At 38.8% G+C, this 23011-nt stretch overlaps 1 protein-coding gene across 4 annotated transcripts in view; it reads left to right on the top strand.

Annotated features, from left to right (window-relative positions):
* Nucleotides 1-23011, top strand: part of AHCTF1 (AT-hook containing transcription factor 1) — a 57155-nt gene that overhangs the window by 12335 nt on the left and 21809 nt on the right. For all 4 annotated transcript variants that reach the window (XM_060272892.1, XM_060272889.1, XM_060272890.1 and 1 more), the window contains exons 2-19: nucleotides 907-1033; nucleotides 2887-3140; nucleotides 5726-5906; nucleotides 7234-7441; nucleotides 7655-7771; nucleotides 9453-9537; nucleotides 11973-12123; nucleotides 12384-12516; nucleotides 12611-12792; nucleotides 13663-13724; nucleotides 15306-15434; nucleotides 16017-16107; nucleotides 16195-16284; nucleotides 16430-16570; nucleotides 17145-17249; nucleotides 17805-17898; nucleotides 22224-22347; nucleotides 22422-22478. In XM_060272892.1, the coding sequence (XP_060128875.1) occupies nucleotides 913-1033; nucleotides 2887-3140; nucleotides 5726-5906; nucleotides 7234-7441; nucleotides 7655-7771; nucleotides 9453-9537; nucleotides 11973-12123; nucleotides 12384-12516; nucleotides 12611-12792; nucleotides 13663-13724; nucleotides 15306-15434; nucleotides 16017-16107; nucleotides 16195-16284; nucleotides 16430-16570; nucleotides 17145-17249; nucleotides 17805-17898; nucleotides 22224-22347; nucleotides 22422-22478 (2325 nt within the window). In that variant the 5' untranslated portion in view covers nucleotides 907-912. The remainder of the gene's footprint in view (nucleotides 1-906; nucleotides 1034-2886; nucleotides 3141-5725; nucleotides 5907-7233; nucleotides 7442-7654; nucleotides 7772-9452; nucleotides 9538-11972; nucleotides 12124-12383; nucleotides 12517-12610; nucleotides 12793-13662; nucleotides 13725-15305; nucleotides 15435-16016; nucleotides 16108-16194; nucleotides 16285-16429; nucleotides 16571-17144; nucleotides 17250-17804; nucleotides 17899-22223; nucleotides 22348-22421; nucleotides 22479-23011) is intronic.

Genomic DNA, 23011 nt, shown 5'->3' with positions numbered 1-23011 from the left:
CTCCTAGCCACAGTAATACACTTAATACTGTATCACAGACCAGCAGCAGCCTGGTAACTAGTTCTGTGTCATACCTAGAACTACTAGTAGGGATGTATGAATATGTCTTAATCCATTCCAGTACTCATTCATGCATTCATCAGGTGTTCTTTGTTGTGTGGGACGTGGGTGGTGCTGTGGTCTAAACTACTGTTCCTCTTGGGCAGGGGTCCTCAAACTTTTTAAACGGGCCAGTTCACTGTCCCTCAGACACTGTTGGGGGCCAGACTATACTGTAGTTTGAAAAAAAAATATGAGCAAATTCCTATGCATATTGCACATACTGTATTTTATTTGTAGTGCTCAAAAACAGGAAAAACAATACAATAAGGTTGTGTGTGCTACCTGTTTGTCTTACAAATTCAGTGTTTGGCATAGGCTAGGACATATTGAAGCTGTTGACATTTATTTTAATGAACCTTAGTAATACTAGTGATTAGTAAACTTTATTCTTGGCTACTGATGAAAGTTTACAATTTGTGGGAAATGTGTCTGTTCCATAAGATATACTTTGGAACCATGTATAGATCCATTACTATTGACTCTCATCTGTAATCACTACAGATTACCATCTTCTAAAATTAAGGGTGATATCTAATGCCAAGTCAGTTAAATCATTTGATTTCAATGGGTCTCCTCTGAGTAACATTGGTTATCACCTAAGATTAATATCCTTTACTTCCTCTAGGCTTTGCTAGAAAATTCTGCTATTTACAGATAAGGATAATTGAAACGGAGTAAATTACGCAGAAAAAGCAATTTTGACTGCTGAATTTGAGTTCCCTTAGACCATGAGTGTTGTAGTAGCTGTAATAACTTACTGGAACAGTCTGCTTGCTGAATAAACTTCCTATTGTGTCTCTACAGTGAAGCATGCGAGACCTAACAGCTCACGTAACCAGCAGCCTGCTGCAATTTCCAGAAGTGACTATACAAGCTCTTGGGGAAGATGAAATAATGATAGACTCGGTACTTCATGGGAAATTCACTGGAGGTAAAACTTTGAGATTTCATTTTTTATCCATTAGGAACATTAAATGTTTGTTCTAATGTGTAAAGGCATAGTCAGTAATATGATCACTAGAGCAAAGAAGAATGCCCTTAACTGGGGAAAACAAATTGGGTCCATGTAGGGAGCAGTTTATCAGAACCCACAATGAAGACAGTGAGCAGTTGGTCATCTGTGTGAGTCCAAATGCAGGAACTGAATTTAATGTTGCAGCAGTTCTATCTTCATAGACACCGAAGCTAAATTCTGGCAGGATGGAGTTGCTAATGGTTGTCAGATATTGCCCATTTACAGCAGGGTCATGATGCTCATGAAGGGAGAAATACACTGCTCTGATGCTTGATTCCTAGGTGGTAGCAGTGGGCTAAGGGACACTTTTTTACTAGCTTGGGTAGATGCACCAGCTGATTTCCTTTCATATACCGTGTTTCTCCCAAAATAAGACACCATATTATATTTATTTTTCCTGAAAAAACACACACTATGGCTTATTTTCAGGGGATGTCTTATTTTTTTTCTCCTGCTGCTGCGGCAGGCATTGCTGCTGCGCCTATCACTATGTCTTATTTCCAGGGTATGACTTGTATTCCTTGAATGCTTAAAAATCCTGCTATGGCTTATTTTATGGCTTTGTCTTATTTTTGGAGAAACAGGGCCACATGTGACAGTAACTTCTCATTAGTTTCTATAAAATGTCCAATCTTGGCCTGCTCTTGAACATTGGAAGCTTCAGCTAATACAGAGTGCAGCAACCAAACAAACCAAACTCATGTGAAGAGGAGAACAAATCACTCCTATCTTGGATTATTTGCATTGGTTTAGTTTCTAGCTCAACTCAGGGTGACAGTTGCCCAATGTGGGGCTCAAACCCATGAGTCTCATGCTCTACCGACTGAGCTGTTAAATGCAGTAATCTTGAGAAAAATCCATGTTGTACCTCAGAACAGATAAACTGTAGTTAAGAAGGCTTGGCTGTTCACTGAAGTTTTCAGTATGAAGGGTTTTCATTGACTAAAAGTGTATGCACTTTCCAGGAGTAGATCTAGAATTGGAACTCATCCCCCCCCCTTTAATATTCATTGGCATTGTGTTTCCCATGTACCTGAGTCAATATAAACCTGGACCTGAGTTTTTGTGTCCAGGCAAAAGACAATTGTTTCTAAGTTTTTGCTAGTAATTTTGCCCCTTCCTTATTTTAGTCCCATTGTCCTCTTTGATTTCATTCTGAAGATAACTTCAGGGCTAGTACAGTGGTCCCCTGGGAAGCAACTTTGCTTGTGTGCAGTGTTGCCTATATTTTTGTAAATATGCATGGGTGTTTCTCTGCAAAGTGTCCCAACTCTTTGGAAATGCTCTTATAGTAAGATGTAATGAATCAAAAAACATTTGAAAAGCCATATATTTTAATGAATCAAAAAACATTTGAAAAGCCATATATATTTCTCTCTCATACACACACACACACACACACACACACACACACACACACACATATGAGAAATTTATATATGTGTGTGTGTGTGTGTGTGTGTGTGTGTGAGAGAGAGAGAGAGAGAGAGAGAGAGAGAGAGAGAGAGAGAGAGAGAATACTATACAAAGAGGCTTAATAATAATTGTATATACCTTTCATCCGCAGATGCAGTGTATGCATTATTTTTGAGTATGTTTATTCAAGTTACTAAGAGTACAAGAATAGTAGCTGCTTAGAGTGTAAGCATATCCCTGTAGGAGGAAAGATACTTTTCTTCTTCAGCCCTTCTTTACAGATTCTAGGTTTACAATAATGCCTCCACATTTTTCCTGTTACTTAGGTATATTTCTTCTGTGTTTTTTTCTAGGACGAAGTGGACTGGCCTGCTTGGCTTGTGGGCCTCAGCTTGAGGTAGTAAACCCAGTCACTGGAGAACGGCTGTCTGCATACCATTTTAGTGGAGTGACTGAACAACCTCCCACTATCCTTGCAGTGAAAGAGTTTTCCTGGCAAAAAAGAACTGGACTACTAATTGGCTTGGAAGAAGCAGAAGGGAGTGTTCTGTGTTTGTATGACCTTGGAATATCAAGAGTCGTCAAAGCAGTTGTTCTTCCTGGAAGGGTACATACATGGCTTTAAATATAAAAATCAAGACTTTTGCTTTGTTGTATACTTTAGATATTATTTATATTTTGATTCTTGCTGTTGTCATCAAACGAAATTCTCCCATACGTATTAGTGATACCCTTTAAAACTGAAATCCAGGTCTTATCTTCACAGCGATTAGACAAACTCAACTTTCTCTCAGCAAGTGAAAGGCAGTTTAAGATCCTTTAATAGGATTTGTGAAATCAATTGCATGAGTGTAGTAGCACCCAAGGATGAGGGCATTAAGCAGTCCAGTCGCCTAGTGAAAATGGAAATGCAGCTCTTGGTGGAACATAGTTTTGAGCCAGATGGAATGTTAAAAGGTGTGTGGACACTCCAGGGATCTTTGTATTGATGGACATTCTCTGCTGTATGTTCTCATCTTCACAGAAGACAAAAGTGCTTTTTGTGTGTGAAGCCAACCATTTGCCACTTTGGCATCTTGAACTTATTTTTCAGTCCATTTGAAAGAGTTCAGATTTGTTTTGGGTTTATTTTCTGCTGCTCTAACTTCCCTACTGCCTATCAAGCATATTGAAAACTGGAATGGCACAACTGATAAATACACAAAAAAAGGAAGACGTTACTAGAACAGTAGCTTATTTTTAGATCATTGTAGTTTGGAAAATTCGTGCCTCATGGTCACATTCTTAATAACAATTCTCAGTGAACAAGAGTTATCTCACAAACCTTGGATATGAGAAATGTTAAAAACATGCCCCTAAAGGAGTTTTCTGAGAAGCATTGTGCATATGATAAACTATATTTCCGTTATCTGGAGTGTTCCTTGCTTTTTTGCCTGTCAACAGTAGTATTGTCAGAATAGTGAGTTGCATCCTTTCTGATGTCAGCACAGCAATCTGTCACACTTGGGAAATCTTTCCCATTGCTGCTGCTACATTCCATTATAAATCCTGAAAAGACTGTACTGATGGTCAGGGGGACTATCTGCAAAAACATGGAAAGGATTGTGGGACCTGCTGGAGGAGGAAAGAATCACCCAGAATTGAATGCAGCCTTATACTTGAATTGGGGTGTTTCCCCTTCTTCTAAAGGAAGAACTGTAGCTCACTGGTACAGCATCTGCTTTGGATGCAGAAGGCCCCAGGTTCATTCTCTTGACGCCTCCAGGTAGGGCTGGAGATAACCTTGTCTGAAACCCTGGGGTGTTGCTTCCAGTCAGCATAGGCAACACTAAACTGTTTGGACAGATGACCTTACTCTGTATTAAGGAACTTCCTAAATTCATAGCAGCTTACTTTGAGGATACATTTTCTTTGTGGCAGTATAATGTTCTCGCCTGAATCCAAGTAATTCTCAAATATTCTGTCTTGTTGGGATGGGATCTTGCATGCAAGGACATGGAGATCTCACTTTCAAATAAATATGAGATCTCTCTGCACTTTTTCTACAATGAGCAAGAGACACAGTCTTAATCCCACTTTGAGGGCCTCTGAATAATCTTAATAAAATAGAATAAAGGCCACAGTTCTCACAAGTATAAAAATGTTTATTCTGGTCATTTATGTTCCTTGGTTTTATCTTTTAAAGCAGCAGTTGTGTGTAAATAGAAATGTTTCTCTGAAGAAATGTCAAAGTATGCAGAGTTCTGGGCTCCAACATCAGGAAGCTTTTATTTTTTAAGGGAGGGGGCTTAATTCAGATCTTCAAAGACAAGCAGAGTCCAGATAGTGTTGAATTTGTGAGGCATTTCAATGAGCAATTGTGTTCTGTCCAAAAAGAGTTATCTATAGCACAATGGCTTGTGTTTTAAGAGTGCATCAAATCTCATTAGCTTCAAAAATTATTTGGAACTCAGGAAAACTTTCTTTCCTTTGAAAACAACTTTTATTCTGCTAACTGAAAAGGTGCATATAATAGTTCACACAATAACCTAGGACAGTAGGTCTCATAGCATGAATAACTTTTAAAAGTTGGCCAGAGTTAAAAGCTTTAAAATTTTTAGTACTTAATATAACTACTTGGATGATACTTAGCTGACCAATAACATACTTTCATTGAAAAACGAAAAAACCTATTTAAAATGTTTTCCAGGACTTATTAATGTATCTGTGGCTGAAGGTGCATCCTCTGCTTGACATGAGAGATGGAACAATTCAATAATACCCAGTTACTGGGCAAAAATCCTTAGTATGAATAACAAAAAGAGCCAGTGTAGTGTAGTGGTTAGGGTGTTGGACTAGGACCTGGGAGGCCAGGTTTCAAATCCCTGGTTGGTCATGAAGCTCACTGGGTAACCTTCAACCAGTCAGTGTCTCTCAGCAAAAGGTGGTTGGAATTAAACTGGGAGAGCGAGAACCATGTTTCCTGTCTTGAACTCCTTGGAAGAAAGGTGGGATATAAATGTAATAAAATGGGGGGGGGAATAAAGTTAATACTGGGAATGCCAAATATGGATGGAGCCATGACCAAATCCTTATACCTGGGATTGCGATGCTGGGTGGTAGAGCTGGACTAAATACAAAAACTAAATGGAATACATGTTGCTTACCTTGCAATTTGTCAAATATTTTAAGTAATACTCAGTTTTTTCCTAGGTTACTGCCATTGAACCCATAATTAACCATGGAGGAGCCAGCTTGACAACGCAACACTTGCACCAGAGTCTCAGGTGGCTGTTCGGTGTGGCTGCTGTGGTTACAGACGTTGGGCATGTCCTCCTGATTGATCTATGTCTGGACGACTTATCATGTAGCCAGAATGAAATAGAGGCATCTGGTAAATTAAGTTAATTTTTCCGTGTAATATTGCTTGCTTATTGAAAAACAAGAGTTAAGTTTCCTAGATAGTGACCTGATTTTCACACAACCCATGGTATGTCTAGCCAAAGCAGTTACTTTGAATGTCCAAATTCAGCCAATCAATCTAAATATAGTTGGTTTTCTGGCACCAAACTGTGATGTTAAGTTATGTTTTGTTGTTGGCTTGCAAACCATGAATTATTTAAACCATAATTTTGTATACTATCCAGATCCAGCAATCTTGCTTAACTTTCATTTGTTTGGCAACCTTGCTCCAGATGTTTGCCAAGCTGCAGAAACAGGAGGGGTGGGAGTGGGGGGAGCTAAGCTTTGGAGAAGCAATACATGACTACGGTAGTTTTTTAATATGTGAGATGACTTTTGGATTGCTTAAATCATGGTTAAAACATACCATGCCTTAGCATCTGATCACAATTTGTGTGCAGTTTCACGTATTTTAGTAAACACAACTTCCAGCGATAAGTGGGCTAGGAAATATGCCTGTATTGCTAAAATGAGAGTTCAGTCTCTGCTGGTCTACAATAGGATGGCTGGCTTTGGTCTGTCAACCTATAAAGTGCATATCCTTTTTGGCTATAGAAAAACCTGAGGTTTTGGTAATTTCACTGTAGTTGCCATGGATGGTGGGGCAGAACAGTAGGTTCACTGTATCAGTTCTCTAGGCTGGATGTTTGGATGGATGGATTTGGGCTTTCAATTTTGTCTGCAATAGGCTGACTTGAAGTTCATCTAAAGCATTAATAACCTTGGTTGGCCCTGAAAGCACCTGGGAATCTTCTTTTGCATTCATGGGGAGGAGTTTCCACAAATTTTGGTTGGCTTACTAAACAAACACTTTTTGCTGCTGCTGAAACCTATGTCAAAATTAGGGGGCACAATACAGTGACCTCCCTGTTTTTTCAAGAACCTAGCTAAAAGGACAAAGTTGATTTTGGGGTTGTTATATTGTGAACCTTCAGTTTGTGATATGTGCTTATATAGATATTGGAGTAGGAAGCAGTGTATTGATTGATGTGAACAAATTATCAAAAACTGACAGTATATTAAGAAATACTAACTTTTGTATCAGAGGTGTGCATCCAGAGTTAGACTATGAAAACAAATGAAAAACAAAATAAATAATACAGTAATCATGAAAATTAATGGGATAGGCAACTTTTTACATGTACATTCCTCAATTGAACTAACTGTAGTGCCTGCTTGACACTCTGAACCAACATTTTAAAGGCTAGCTACTTTAAAGCATGGCATTGTGTGTTTGTGTTGCATACTTTCATATACAGATCTAGAAGTCATCACTGGAATCCCTCCTGAAATCCCCCAAATAAGGGAAGCTATAACAAGGAAAGGTCGCCATCTTTGTTTCCAGTTATTGAACCCATCAGGAACTCCTGTGACTACTCTTTCATACATACACAGGAGCAACCAGTTAGTTGTGGGGTTTTCTGATGGATATCTCTCACTGTGGAATATGAAAAGTTTGAAGAAAGAGTGAGTATATGTATCTGAAAAGTGCAGCATTTCATTAATGAATGGAGGTATTGATAGTTTTGTGTACTGATCATAAAATATTGGATTATGGAATAAAGGTACATCAGTTAGATGCATATTCAATACAAAACAAAAAGCAGTTAAATTACTAAATGCATAACAATCTACAGATTTACAGTTTCATCCACCTACCTTTCTCCTCTACCCATTTAGATACCACTCCCAGTTAGAAGGAGGTAGAATTCCTGTGTACACTGTTACTTTTCAAGAACCTGAAAATGATCCTCGCAATTGTTGTTACTTGTGGGCTATTCAGTCAACACAAGAAAGGTAGGTATAGGCATTCTGACAAATTTAGAAAATAGTAGCTGGCTATTGTCAAGATAATAAATTGCATGTAAGTTAAATCTTAATTTGTTTTGCTTGCATGAATTTGCTTATTCCTGCACAGTCAATCTTATTCTACGTTCTAGTACCTAATCTTCTGGTCAGAATGAAATCCTTTACCAAAGCCTTCTGTAGCTAGCATAAGGAACTTTTAATGCCTGAGAGCTGCATTGTCTCTTGACCCAACCATTTGGGGGGCTGCTTGCCAACAGTAACAGAGGCCAAAACAAGAGTGGGTGTGATAATCTCACTCTCCTGCAATCAAGACCTCATGCAGTACAGATTCTCATTGCTCCCTTCCCCAAGCTTTTGAATTTTTTAAAAGTGGGATGGTCTTTATGGAGACTGCAGCAGGAAAGGGAAGAGTTAACCCATTTGCACCAATAAAAGGCTGTTTTCAAAGTTAGTTGCAGTACTGGGGGCTGTATTTGCCAGGTGGTCACAGTACACAGAGGGGTTAAACCCACCCCTAGCTGTGAGATAGACCCCCATGTCACAATTAGGCTTGAAAAAACATTTGTATGGCTTCAGAGGTTGTAGCCAGCCAGCCAGCCCCACAGGTCTCTATTCCCCACTCATGTTCTGTAATAACTATTTTCAAAGCAGAAGTAAATTGAAATATAAGTGAAGAATTAAGGTCTTGGTAACAAAAGCTAGGGAACTTCAATGGCAAGATTCATTTGTTTGACTTCTGCCTGTGAAATATGATAAAATAATTTGATGATGATTGAAATGAATAATTATTTTAGAAACTGGATTTAAAATGGTTAGCTATATCTGTGAATCTTGCAGAAAATATTTAGAAGAATTTAATAATGAATGATTCATCATAGTTGTTGAGAACCTGTATACTGTACTAGGAAAGTTGGATTTTTTACAAATGGAATACTACAGACTTTGTGGAATGTTTTAGACACTATTTTAGATTTTAAGTGTTCAAGTGATAATATGCCTGATTCTTGATTGCTGTGGGGGTGTAAAAGTGCCTGCAGATCTGTTTTGCATGCAAGGGTTTCCCATCAATTCAGTGGAATGAATGTATGTGATTAACAAAATGTTCGTACAGATTAGACTGGACTCTATTTCTATGCACATGTCACAGAGGCCATGCCAATATAGGCATGTCACGAGCAAACTAGGAGGCTATGGTTTGAAAGTTAACAAATTCTGTTAAAGCTTACTAAAGTTTACTGTGATAAAAATAATAGGTTTATTTTCAGGTTGGCTATGGTTATATAACAGTACTTAGTTGGTTACATAACAATACTTAGTTTAATAACTGCTTACAAATGGTTCTGTTGCTTTAAAGAGGTGTCTGTAGACTCGCTGTTGTTTCTACCTCTGTACTAAACCACTATCCAATTACCTCTACTCCATTTAAACTGCAGGTTGTTTTAGAGGACTTTTAAAATTTGTCTAATCAGAGTTCTCTTTGCTACAGTTGCATAACAAAGTTTTTCTGGTCAGAGACTTGGCATTTCTTCTGGTTTAAAGCATAACATTAAGAATATTTATTATATAGCAGCTGTGTTTCAAAATATTCTATAGTAACTGTATTAAGTAGTATTATCTGACAAATAAAGGTGCCTAGGTTTTATACTAAACTCTTAACTTTTCTTTCTAGTGAAGGGGATATTGTTAGTTTACATCTACTGCAGTTGGCTTTCAGTGACAGAAGGCGTTTGGCATCAGGACAAATTATGTATGAGGTAAAGTATTTGTATATATTAAAATTCAACACTGCTTTATTTGAACTGGTGTTGTCTAAAACTACAACTGAGTTCTAAATATGTAGTCCACCTGTAATCTTGCTAATAGGAAATACTTTAGATTTTAAGATTTTACTCCATTCATCTCAGAAATTAGATAGCATTTATTACCGTGCTACAGATGTACTAACAAATCTGGAGTGTGCTTGCATCACTGAGTTTGCATTTTTTTAAAAATGTAATCATAAAATGAAACTTGTATGCACAATGATATCATGCAATTGGCTTAAAAATAAGTGTAAATTAGCTTTCTTTCCTGCCACCCATTGTCAGTGTTCCTGGCAATGAATCTATAAGAAGCCAAATATGTGGGAAATAATCCTTGGCATACTACCCAAAGGTGTATGTAGTCAGTTAGACTGCATGAAATAGAGCTCATTGCACTAGCAAAAGACTTTTCTTTTGGTGAACAGCTTCCAGACTTGAGGCACCTGTGAATAACAAACCTCTGGAAGCTGTTTCAGTGATCTCTTTATAGTGATTTGAATTTTCTGTAACAGTGCTTCATATAAATGATCAACTTGTCCTGCATGCAAAAGTCATTACTTCTATTCTAGTTTGTTTGAGGCTCAGGTACTGCCATAAAAAGCCAAAACAAAATCCTGGATTTATCTACTTGTGTTTTGAGCAGGTATTTTTATTGCCTGTCAGTCATTGATTGTATGAGTTCTCAGTTTTGTTTTTTAACAGCGCCCCAAGCGTTCTGGCTAGCTTAAAAAGAACTTTCATGCTTGTGTTTTATTTCTTCCCCCGGGCTTAATTCCTCAGATGCTTCCTAGTTTGTCATGTGCTTCAACATCCTGTCATTATAAAGTGATTTTTTCCTGGGTTTGCCTCTTGTAATATTGCTTTAATTTAAACATAATACTGTTATATTTCTATACTACTCAGACAGCCCAAGCACAATTTGCCTAACAAATTGACATGAATTCATAAGGACTGTTGAAACCTCACAGAAAGGCCTAACTTTGATTAAACTTTGACTTGACACCTCTTCTGTCTTATTTTTATTTGAGATTACTTTTGATATTTGAGTTACCATTTGCATTGCATGTTTTTCATACTGGTTCCTTCAATGACTTTCACAGTATATATTGCAGAGATGCAAAGGTTCCTTCTCCTGTTTATCTCCAGAGCTATGCTAACTTTACATTCTCTGGCAATAATTAAATGTTTGTTGTTTGAAACATTTCAAGATACAGGAAAAATATGTTCACATTTATATTTCACAGCAATTTTCTTTGATTGTCAAAAAATGAAATTAATTCTAACTCTATTTGACGGTGTTTAGTTCTGTTTACTTGGTCCAGTTAGTTAATGCCAACAGGATTTTGTCTTATCATTCTGTCTACGACTTACTAAGAATATATAGCAGATTTCACTGAGTGATAACCAGTGTGGGTCATACTAGGAATAGACCCTATTTATGTCAGTGGGTGGATTCTGAGTGACTATTATTTGATGTCACAAACTGTTTCAATTTCATGGAATGCTGCAGTGTGTACCAACAGGTATGTTTACAGGATATGAGAACTCATACAATCAGAGCTCCACTTTCTGAGACAGGATATTTTTGTCCCTAAAGCAACTCTGAACACCAACTTTTTATTTAAAATACCTACATAGGATAGCTTTCCTGGATAATTCTTTCATTGTTGGAATGCTCCTGCAGGCTATTCTCATAATTAAATATGCTTCTTGTGCTTGGTGGAACTAGTTTTGTCTTTGACATCCTTTCAAAAAATGTGAAAATTGTCAACATGTATAACCAAAGCAAAAAGACTGCTGCTGGCATCAGTCTTTCCCTCCTTTTTTGTGTACTTTACCTTGTATTTGTTGTTGTTGTTTAGTCGTTTAGTCGTGTCCCGCAATTTGGTCAGACTCATGTTGGTAGCTTCGAGAACACTGTCCAATCATCTCGTCCTCTGTCATCCCCTTCTCCTTGTGCCCTCTATCTTTCCCAACATCAGGGTCTTTTCCAGGGAGTCTTCTCTTCTCATGAGGTGGTCAAAGTATTGTAGCCTCAGCTTCAGGATCTGTCCTTCCAGTGAGCACTCAGGGCTGATTTCCCTTCAGAATGGATAGGTTTGATCTTGCAGTCCATGGGACTCTCAAGAGTCTCCTCCAGCACCATAATTCAAAAGCATCAATTCTTCGGCGATCAGCCTTCTTTATAGTCCAGCTCTCACTTCCATACATCACTACTGGGAAAACCATAGCTTTAACTATACCTTGTATTAATCTGACTCCTCTGTGTCATAATTGGGATATTAATTTTCAGCATTCCTTTTTTATTATTAAAACAGAACTTCTTAATATCTTACTAACCTGTAGACTGCACATTGACTTAATGTGATTGCTTCCTTCCCCCTCAGGGTTTAGAATACTGTGAAGAAAGGTACAGTCTAGACCTCACAGGTGGAGTTTTCTCTTTAAGAGGGCAGACTAGCAACACCAAATTGATCGGTTGTCAAACAGTAGAGAAATTTCGAAGCCATGTTGACAGAGAAGATGGTATTAATGAAGGTTGGTATAGCAAGCATTAAAAAACTTACCATTAGAAAGAACTACGAATGAGAACATGCTGTGTAAAAACCTCCTAATTCTGCATTGAGTATTCTGTGATAAATGCGTTCCTGCATAAATTTTGGTTAATATTTCCAGTGCTGTATCAACAAATAATGATAAAGTAAAGGTTTCTGAACTGCTGCTCTTGAGCAGTACTAATTGTGTAATTTGTAGCTGCCAGCATTTTTATAGTAGTACCATCTCTTTCTTCCTCCTAGTCATATCACCTGATACAAGTGTATCAATCTTCAGCTGGCAAGTAAACACATATGGTCAAGGCAATCCATCTACCTATTTAGGTATATTTGACATAAATCGCTGGTATCATGCTCAAATGCCAGATTCATTAAGGTAAGAAATGGCAGCTTCTCTTCGTAGATTTTCAAAAATAATATCTAGTATGTTAACAGCTTGTCTAACTATTTTTTTGGTCTGCTTTTTCAAGGCCTGGGGAATTTCTACACAATTGCCCCTATTTTGCATTATGGTCCCTGGATGCTGTAGTGAGCATGACTTCTCCACATCGCATTCTGGATGTCTTGGTACATGAGCGAAGCTTAAGTCGTGGAGTACCTCCTTCGTATCCTCCACCTGAACAATTTTTTAACCCAAGCACCTACAACTTTGGTATGTGTACCATCAGTTACTTCTATAGGAACATGTTCAGTAAGACATTCAAAGATGAAATTTGTATTCTGTGTATCATTTCTAGCAATTAGGACTGCTACTACTTGAAGGGAATGTCTAGATGATTTGTTAGGCAAAAAATGCACAGCCCTTGCTCTATTACAGGTGGTCCAAATCTCTGTTTGAGGGGAAAGCAATTTTTTCTTCATTTTGTTTTTGGTATTTTTAAGGTAGAAAAATCCAATTCTTTACCCAGCTAACACATTGCTGTACTTTCATATGGAATTGGTTGTCTTAGTGTCACAGAGTCCTTATTGGCTGTTACCAATAATATCATTGGTGAGGAAAAATGAACTCTTCTCTATAGTGGCTGTATAACTTTTAATGTGTTTCTATATTGTGAACTGCACTAGTATCTTATAACTTTCCCTGCACTATTTTAGAAAAGGCATTCATGTAGTCTGTATGTAGGCAAATAGGAGAAGTGAGATAGCTGAACATGCAATCAGACTTAAGGGGGCCTTACTGAACATGAGCTGTGCCTGCCTCTGTTCTGCATATAATAAGCAGAGGTGCTTATGTAGTTGAGCACTTCTGCTTCAAAGTTTGACACCCTTTCAGTCTCTCAGCCAGCATGTATGCTGCAAGCACACCTGCACATTTCTAAGAAATCCCTCTAAAAATAGTTAATCTGTATTGCTTTGGGTCTCTTGCACAATTTGTGTCATAAATCGTATCTATAGAAGAGCTTGGAAGTTGTCAGAATAGGAAGCAAGTAAGGAACATGTCTTACCTTTCAGCTAATTGAGCATTATACCTATTTAATGTTGCTGGCAGCAATATAATCTAATGACATTTTCTATTCTTTAGATGCCACTTGTTTGCTGAACACTGGGGTTGTTCATCTCACTTGCACAGGATTTCAAAAGGATGTAAGTTTTAATTCTCTGTTGCTCTCATTATGATGTTTTCCTGTTCACATTTTTACAAATTTTGACAGTCATCAGCGTATAACATTTGGTAGAAGTAAGTTGTACCATGGCAGTTTTATTCTAATGTTTCTGAGAATGTTCACCGAAAGCAAGCAAAGGCCTTCCCAATCAAAGGTCAGATTGTGATTACCTGATCGTACTATATAAATTTATCAGAAGTATTCAATTCTGCACTTAATAATGACTTGGAATGAGGGTCAGTGAACTGAAACTGAATCCTGAGAAGGCAGTGTAGGTAGGTAGCTCTCATCTCTCAGTAACTGGTATTCAGGCAGGTTTTTTTCTTCCCCTTAAATACCAGATATGCAGTTGATACTAGTTGATCCATAATTGCCACATGAGGCTCAGGTGGCCTTGGTTGCCTAGAGCACCTTTTATCTGTTTTAGAGGTTTTGCCAACCTTGACTATTTTTGCAGCAGGATAGCTTTGTCATGGTGATTCGCACTTTGGTTACCCTCTGAGTGGGATTACTGTTATGTATTATATGTGTGGCTGTCCTTCAACATGATCCAGAAGCTTCAGTTAGTGGAGAAATTCAGCTGGTACAGCTAGGGTGGCCCATATTATACCTGTTGTGACAAGAATTTCAGTGGTTGCCTATTCAGCTCTGGGTCCAATTTAAAGGCTGGTCCTTACCTTCAAAACCCTAAATAGGGACCCAGACACTTGAGGGGAGTGCCTCTTCCCATACCAGCTTGCTCATGACTTAAGACTGACCTGTTTGCTCAGGCATTTTAAGTCGAATTTTAGTTGAAACTGCCTTTTGTTGTTCTTTAGCTTTATGCGTTTAGCCTGAATTTTTAAAAAGAAATGCTGTACTGTATTTATATGTTTTGTGAATCTTCATACTTCTGCACACTGCCCCTGGAAGATGATGGGTAAATGAATAACAGAATGCATTAGAGTGCTTTATGCAGAAGAAGCAAGTAGTCCTGCTTCGTAATAGGGTTTTCCTGATGCATCCTTCCCCCTAACCTTGAAAGGCTATTCATGGTCAGGAGACCCTCCACTGTGAAAGTTTATGTAAGTTGTAGGTGGAATAGAAAACAAGCACCCTGTGTCTGTGTGTACTCAGAGTGCTTTCCATGCATGTACAAGTTTCTTTGGATTCCAGTCCCCAGATATTTCTAGTTGTATCCAGTATACCTCTAACAGCAGTAGTACATAGGCTCAACAGTGAGCAACACCCTGAGTAAGGACTACAGTAATTAAATGTCCATGAATCTCTATGGAATGCTGCCAAAACGGCACTCAAGAGCAGTAACACACAGCCTTGCAAAAAAGTCCACAGAAGTTCCTGGCTCCAAGATTCTTACTAGCCTTCCTATCCACAGAAAGAAAACAATGAATTCTATAAATCTTCCCTTTAAGGTTATAGAAAAAGTGATAAGTATAACTACTACTCACCGGCCTTTGTTTTGTCAGGGAGTGTTTAATCTTTTTTATGACTTGTGTTTTGCAATTTACTGCTGACAACTTAATTTTTGCTGTCTTAATAAATAGTGTTTTGTTATTTACAGACATTGCATTTCTTAAAAAAATTTGGTGGTTCCTTAAATGAAGCCATTCCTGATAGTTATAACAGATGTCTCGTCGCTGGCTTGCTTTCTCCAAGATTTATCGATGTACAGCCTTCAAGTCTGAGTCAGGTGTGTCCATGACAAATACGAAAAAGAAAATGTAGTGTTTTCACAATGTCTCTCTTTTTAAACACCCAAATCTAGTTAAATTCAGATATTGTTCCTGATTGAGGCATGCATGAAAGTAGGCTTAAATGTGTGTACTCAGGTCTCATTTTAATTGACTGTCTGGATCATTTGGTGATGCACATCCTGCCTGACCAGTGTTATATAGTATTCATGACTTTAACATCTGCATAAAAACTTTATAAATGAGGCCCTGCCACAAAATGTTATGGAGGGAAGCATTAATTTTCCAGATCCCAGATTTCTCCATTCATATCTAAGGGCTAGAGACACATTTTCAAATAGCTTTTTGGTGTAACCCAAGAACTGACCTATCCAGACACTGTGAGGATCCTTTTGATAGCTGTTTTTCCTCCCTTTTTCATCTTCCCAGTCACATTCCTCTGTTCCAGAGGTCCTTTACCTTTACCTTTACCTTTACTGTAACTGTAACTGTAACTCTACTTTATCTGTTATAAGCATGAGTATACTTGAATCAGCATTAGAAGGAATGATCAATGTGTTTTCATTATTATTTTATTTTAGGAAGAACAATTTGAAGCTGTATTGTCAGCTGCTATCCAAACTAGTTCCTTAGGTCTTCTCACTAGCTTCATTAAACAGTGGACTGCTGAAGGTAAATAAAGCCTTACAATTTGATTAAAATTTCCTCTAGCACGTAAAACTTATTATCATAACTTCTGCTTTTTTCTTTCTTTCTAAGAGCAACCAGATTCTGCCCCTAATTTGCGCTTTGTTCTTGAATGGACATGGAATAAAGTGGTTAGCACTAAGGAAGACTTTGTTCGACTATGTAAGTAGTGTGATTTGGTGGTATGAAAGTTTCTGTTGAACTTTAAATGGGCTGGGTTACTTGTTCATCTAGTGATGTTAAGGGAAAGCATGTTTAAGCTCACTTCAAACTAATATTGTCATAATTTTTGTCTTTGTTTTAAAAGGTGTCCCACTGTTTGATGGGTCATCTAACTTTATTGGTCCACAAACTCTACAGTCTTTGCAGCACTGCGAGTTACTTCTTAGCAACCTTAGCACTGTTTTGAGCTGTTTTGTAATGGAAGCACAAGAACTCACAGAAAAAGGTGTGTAAATGAGATCAAATCTAATGTGCACATTTTATGTAACTTTCTAATGAACAGGAATGTTATTCTCCCCCCCCCCTTCTGCAAGGCAGTTTATATATGTGTATTTACAGCTATTTTAAATTTTATCTCTTTTATCTCCTTGGTGAAGAGAGAGGGCCTCTTTTTAAAAACTTTATTTTAATAATAATAACAACTGGTGTCTGATTGCAAAATCATAGTATGTTTATACCAAAAAGATTAAAGGAAAGCTTTTTCAGAATTTCTAGACTAATTCTGGGTCTTGAACATCTAATGCAGTTGGCTTGGTATCTTTTTATGGCTGTATTTGGGATGGGAGTAGTATGCTTTAAAATCAATCTGGAGGGAAGTAGAGCCAGACTTGATGGCTCTGTTCACCAAGATGCGAGAAGGAATGCATACACAAGCAGACTGTTAATCTACCAAGTAGATAGAGGATGAGAGCTTGTCATAATAACAGTTTACCAGTGAATGATCTGCTGTCGTCTATCAGTGTTTTCAAAATGATGCATTATGCTTAAAAGCTGACATAACTTTGTTGCTTTATTTTCAGGCATTACAGATCTGACAAATAAGCAGGTTGTAACCAGTCTTCTTTCACTGTATGTGCAAGTGGTCATCTGGTTCTGTCGATCCAGCCTTCTTCCAGAAAGCTTAGGTAAGCCTTTAAAAATTGTATTTCAGTTCTCAGGCACAACTCAGTTGCATCAAAATAACCTGAAACATGAACAAGCCTGTCTTTAATTCTAATCCCATTGGCTAAAATTTGACTAATACAGCATTTATATTTTTCAGTGATTTGAGTAGCCAAGTGGCTTGCAAAGGTAGTTTTTTTTAAAATGTGGTAACACTGGTAGTTTCTCTGCTTCAGTAGAGTTCAACTGTTAATAATAATAATAGTAATAGTAATATTTATACCCTAACCATCTGGCTGGGTTTCCCCAGCCACTCTGGGCGGCTCCCAACAGAATGTTAAAAATAGAATCAAACATTTTAAACTCCTAAACAGGGCTACCTTCAGATGTCTTCTAAAAGTCAGATAATCGTTTATTTCCTTGATATCTGGTGGGAGGGCGTCCCACAGGGCAGGTGCTGCTACTGGGCCGAGGCCGTTTGTTCTCAAAATGCAAAGACAATCATTTCTATGTGTTCTGTTTTTAGTTGTTTTCATTTAACAATGTTTTTAAAATGAGCATTTCTCTCTTGTTGGTAGATGAAGATATGCAGTTGTCAAAACCATTCTATAATTACCAACATATACAACATTTTTATGCTGGGTGTCGTCAGAAGCTGGAACGTTTATCAAGGTAATCTCTTAGTAAATGAAGTTTCAAATTACGTCATAGCCTATGGGTTTTCATTTTCAGGGAGATAAGCACCAAGGTGTAGGCAAGATTGCTTAAGGGACTCGCTTGCACTTCAAAAATTGCAAAATGTTTGCCTATGGACACTCATTGTTTGCAAAATATTTATATAAGCATTATTTCTACAAGCACTATAACTGCAGTTTTTGTTCTTCACTTCTCTTATATTGTCGAACTGTAAGCTGTTCTCTCAGGATCTGTTGTAGCATGCAATAAAAATGCCTAATAAAATCCAGCTGCTTCCTATATTCAGGAAAGCTTAAATTGGTTTCAGTGGCTTTGCAGAAGGAACGTCTACAGTCAGAGTGAGGAGCCTCAGGCAAGGGGACCAAATGCATTCCTCCACTATATATGCCACTTGGGACTCTTCCTAGCCACATGCCCTCTCCCAAGCTGTACTCTTCCCTTACTGTTTCGTATGCCACTTGAATGTTCTCCATGACTGGAACATGTCCTTGAACTCTGAGGATACCTATTGCTTGCTTAGATAGATAAAAAGGGTATGTGTATGTTTGCGCATAGAAACTAGGCTACTTTACTAAGGTAAAATTTGCATTCATTCTCCCACACACTTTTGCCTCTGGCACCACCCACCACTCGGATGTAGCTCCCAGAAGGTTATACAGAAGGGAATGTCACTGTCAGGCTGAAAGGTAAAATAAAAAAATTCCTTCAGTAGCACCTTAAAGACCAACTAAGTTTTTATTTTGGTATGAGCTTTCGTGTGCATGCACACTTCTTCAGATACAGTGAAATGGAAGTTTCCAGGCACTTATGTAGAGAAGGGGTGGGGAGGGGTGGGGATGGGGATGGGGAGGGGGGATCACTCAGAAGGGTGGTGGAAATGGGTGATTGACTGACTGATAGCTGTTGATGACCGCAAACGACTGCAAATGGTTTTGCATGAAAAAGCAAGGGTTGAGATGGCTGAAGATCGCTTATCATGTATAATGTGATAAGAACCCGATATCTCTGTTCAAACCAGGTCCCTCCATGGTTTTGAGCTTGGTGATAAGTTGCAATTCAGCAACTTCTCTTTCCAGTCTATTTCTGAAATTCTTTTGTAGTAAGACAGCTACTTTGAGATCTTGTATAGAATGTCCTGGGAGATTGAAGTGTTCTCCTACTGGTTTTTCTGTCTTCTGGTTCCTGATGTCAGATTTATGTCCATTTATCCTTTGGCGTAGGGTTTGGCCTGTTTGTCCAATATAGAGAGCTGAAGGGCACTGTTGGCATTTGATGGCATACACAATGTTAGAGGATGAGCAATTAAATAGTCCTGAGATGGTATGTTGGATGTTGTTGGGGCCAGTAATGGTGTTGTCTGGGTGTATGTGGCAGCAAAGTTGGCATCTGGGTTTATTGCAGGCTCTGGTACCAGTGTCCATGTTAAGTCTGGTGGTTGTATTATTGTGGGTGAGGAGTTGTTTAAGATTGGGTGGCTGTCTGTAGGCAATGAAAGGTCTTCCTCCCAGAGCTTGAGAAAGGGAGCGGTCATTGTCCAGGAGAGGCTGTAGATCTCTGATGATGCGTTGTACTGTTTTAGCTTGGGAGCTGTATGTGATGACTAGTGGTGTTCTGTTATTTTCTTTTTTGGGTCTGTCTTGCAGCAGGTTCTCTCTAGGTATCTGTCTGGCTCTGTTGATCTGTTGTTTAACTTCATCAGGTGGATATTTTAGTTCTAAAAAGGTTTGCTGTAGATCTCTTAGGTGAGATTCTCTGTCTGTAGAGTTGGAACAGATGCGGTTGTAACGTAAGGCCTGGCTGTATACGATGGATTGTTTGGTATGTTTGGGATGGTAGCTAGAAGCATGTAGATATGTTTGTCGGTCAGTTGGTTTTCTGTATAAGGTGGTGTCTATACGTCCATCCTGTATTTTTATAGTAGTGTCCAAAAAATGTATTTCTTGCATAGATTGGTTCATTGTTAGGTTGATGGTGGGGTGAAAGTCATTGAATGTCTGGTGGAAGGTTTCCAGGGTCTGTTGTCCATGTGTCCAGATAATAAAAATATCGTCAATGTATCGCAGGTACAGGAGAGGTTTGAGTGGGTAGGAGTTAAGGAAACGTTGTTCTAAATCTGCCATGAAGATGTTGGCATACTGTGGGGCCATGCGGGTGCCCATGGCTGTGCCGCTGATCTGGAGGAACAGGTCATCACCAAATTTGAAGTGGTTGTGGGTAAGGACAAAGTGGCAGAGTTTGGTAGCAAAGTCCGCTGTGGTTTTATCTGAAATGGTGTTCCTTATGGCTTGTAAACCATCATTGTGTGGGATGTTGGTATATAGAGATTCCACATCCATAGTGGCTAGTATAGTATTGTTAGGAAGATTGTTCAAATATTGTATTTTCCTCAGAAAATCTGTGGTGTCACGTACGTAGCTGGGCGCACTGATAGCATATGGTTTCAGAACAGAGTCCATATAGCCGGAAACACCCACTGTAATGGTGCCAATACCTGAGATGATGGGGCGTCCTGGGTTTCCTGGTTTGTGTATTTTGGGTAGAAGATAGAAAGTTCCTGGCCGAGGTTCCGCTGGTGTGTTTGTGAGGATCTGTTCTTGGATGTGTAGGGGTAGCTCCTTAATAATCTTGTTCAGTTCTTTTTTGTATGCTTGTGTGCGGTCTGAGTCCAATTTCATGTAAAAGGCAGTATTGGAAAGTTGTCTGTGGGCCTCTTGGATGTAATCAGTTTTGTTCATGATGACGACAGCTCCACCCTTGTCTGCCTCTTTAATTATAATGTCTGGGTTGTTCCTGAGATTTTCCATGGCTCTCCTTTCAGCATGGTTTAGATTTTGTTGTAAGCGATGGTGTTTTCTGGTCACATCCGTTTGGATTCTGTGGCGGAAGCATTCGATGTACAGATCTAGTGTGGTATTGCGTCCATCAGGAGGGGTCCATGTGGAGTCCCTTTTTGTGTAACTTCTTTTCGGTGGTAGTTGGTGGTCAATGTTCTGTTCATTGATGCGTTTGGAGGGTGATGGTTGTTCCCCAGTAAGTTGAGAGGTGTTGTGTTGTGGGGATGTAGTTTGTTCTACTTTGTCTTGTTCTTGTGTGTGATGAAAATACTCCTTCAGGCGTAAACGGCGGAAAAATGCTTCCAGGTCCCCGCAGAACTGAATCATGTGTTGGGATTTGGCAGGGCAGAATGATAGTCCCCGTGAAAGGACGGATTCCTCAGCTGGGCTGAGTGTTTGCTGTGAAAGATTGACAATGTTGTTGATCTTGTTTTGATTGGTGGCCTGTAGGTTGGAAAGGTTGCAGAGTTTTTTATTTTTCTGGTTCTTCAGTAACTCCAGTTGAGAGTGGTAAATGGTTTGTTTTTCCTTGTGGAACTTCTGCCAGGCCGGGTGATTCCTGATGGAGTTCTCCAGTGCAGAGAGTTCCTCCTTTATTAACTTCTGTTTGGAATACAGAACGCCGATAAGATGTTTCAGCAGTTTCTTAGATAAAGTGTGGCATAGTTTTCTGGCATATTCTGTGGGATAAGTTGATTGAAGAGGGTTCTTAATTCTAAGACAAATGGACATTTATAAGATAAATGGACATAAATCTGACATCAGGAACCAGAAGACAGAAAAACCAGTAGGAGAACACTTCAATCTCCCAGGACATTCTATACAAGATCTCAAAGTAGCTGTCTTACTACAAAAGAATTTCAGAAATAGACTGGAAAGAGAAGTTGCTGAATTGCAACTTATCACCAAGCTCAAAACCATGGAGGGACCTGGTTTGAACAGAGATATCGGGTTCTTATCACATTATACATGATAAGCGATCTTCAGCCATCTCAACCCTTGCTTTTTCATGCAAAACCATTTGCAGTCGTTTGCGGTCATCAACAGCTATCAGTCAGTCAATCACCCATTTCCACCACCCTTCTGAGTGATCCCCCCTCCCCATCCCCATCCCCACCCCTCCCCACCCCTTCTCTACATAAGTGCCTGGAAACTTCCATTTCACTGTATCTGAAGAAGTGTGCATGCACACGAAAGCTCATACCAAAATAAAAACTTAGTTGGTCTTTAAGGTGCTACTGAAGGAATTTTTTTATTTTACTTCGATCCAGACCAACACGGCTACCTACCTGTAACCAGGCTGAAAGGTGTCCTATAGAGATCCCTATACCAATTTTGTTTCAGATCTCTTGCTCTCTATGAGAGAAATCTAAATTGCACAGTCATTTAATAGAAATGGTAAATATGCTTTCAACATTTGGGAAATATGTTTTTTTTAAAAAAACACCAACTTTTTTTTATTTGTAGAGGCAAATGGAACCCTGATTGTTTGATGATTGATGGATTGATTTCCCAGTTAGGCCATTCCGTAGTGAAATTGTGGCAGAGAGATGATGGAGGAACAGGAAAATACCCTCCTCCTACATTACATGTAAGTATGATTGGTGAAGATTTTCTAATATTTTAACTAATGGAACACTTGACTCAGTGTGTTCTCCATTATAGGCACTACTTGATCTCTACTTACTGGAAAATATCGAAGATCTCTACAAGCATGCAACTGTATCCTTTCAAAGACTTAAATGTAATGTTGTCGTTAAAATACATCATACAGAGAATAGCCTTTTATTGGGAATTCATGAATGTGTAGAATTTAAGGCATATGAAGAAGAAAACTTATGATGTCCAAAAGCAAGGAATTGCAAAAAAGAGCAGCATCTGCCATCTCATAGACTTAGAGAATAGCAACCTGAGGACTGTGCTACAAAGTGAGGAACAGAACCGCCAGTCCTATCACCTATGCATGTATTGCACACCATAACCAAGGATCTCAAATTACTAAACTAAATCATTATTTAAAAGCTTTACAGTTTTAGCTTTTTCTACTCTCCCCCCCCCCCCAATCCCCTCATATAAATTAATTGCAAAGTGTTGGTGCTGACCTTTAAAGCCCTAAACGGCCTGGGTCCAGTATACCTGAAGGAGAGTCTCCACCCCAATCGTTCTGCCCGGACACTGAGGTCCAGCGCCGAGGGCCTTCTGGCGGTTCCCTCATTACGAGAAGCCAAGTTACAGGGAACCAGGCAGAGGGCCTT

The sequence above is a fragment of the Zootoca vivipara genome, chromosome 3 (genome assembly GCF_963506605.1).
Source record: "Zootoca vivipara chromosome 3, rZooViv1.1, whole genome shotgun sequence".
NCBI lineage: Eukaryota > Metazoa > Chordata > Lepidosauria > Squamata > Lacertidae > Zootoca > Zootoca vivipara.
This window is presented reverse-complemented; position numbering and strand designations above follow the sequence as displayed.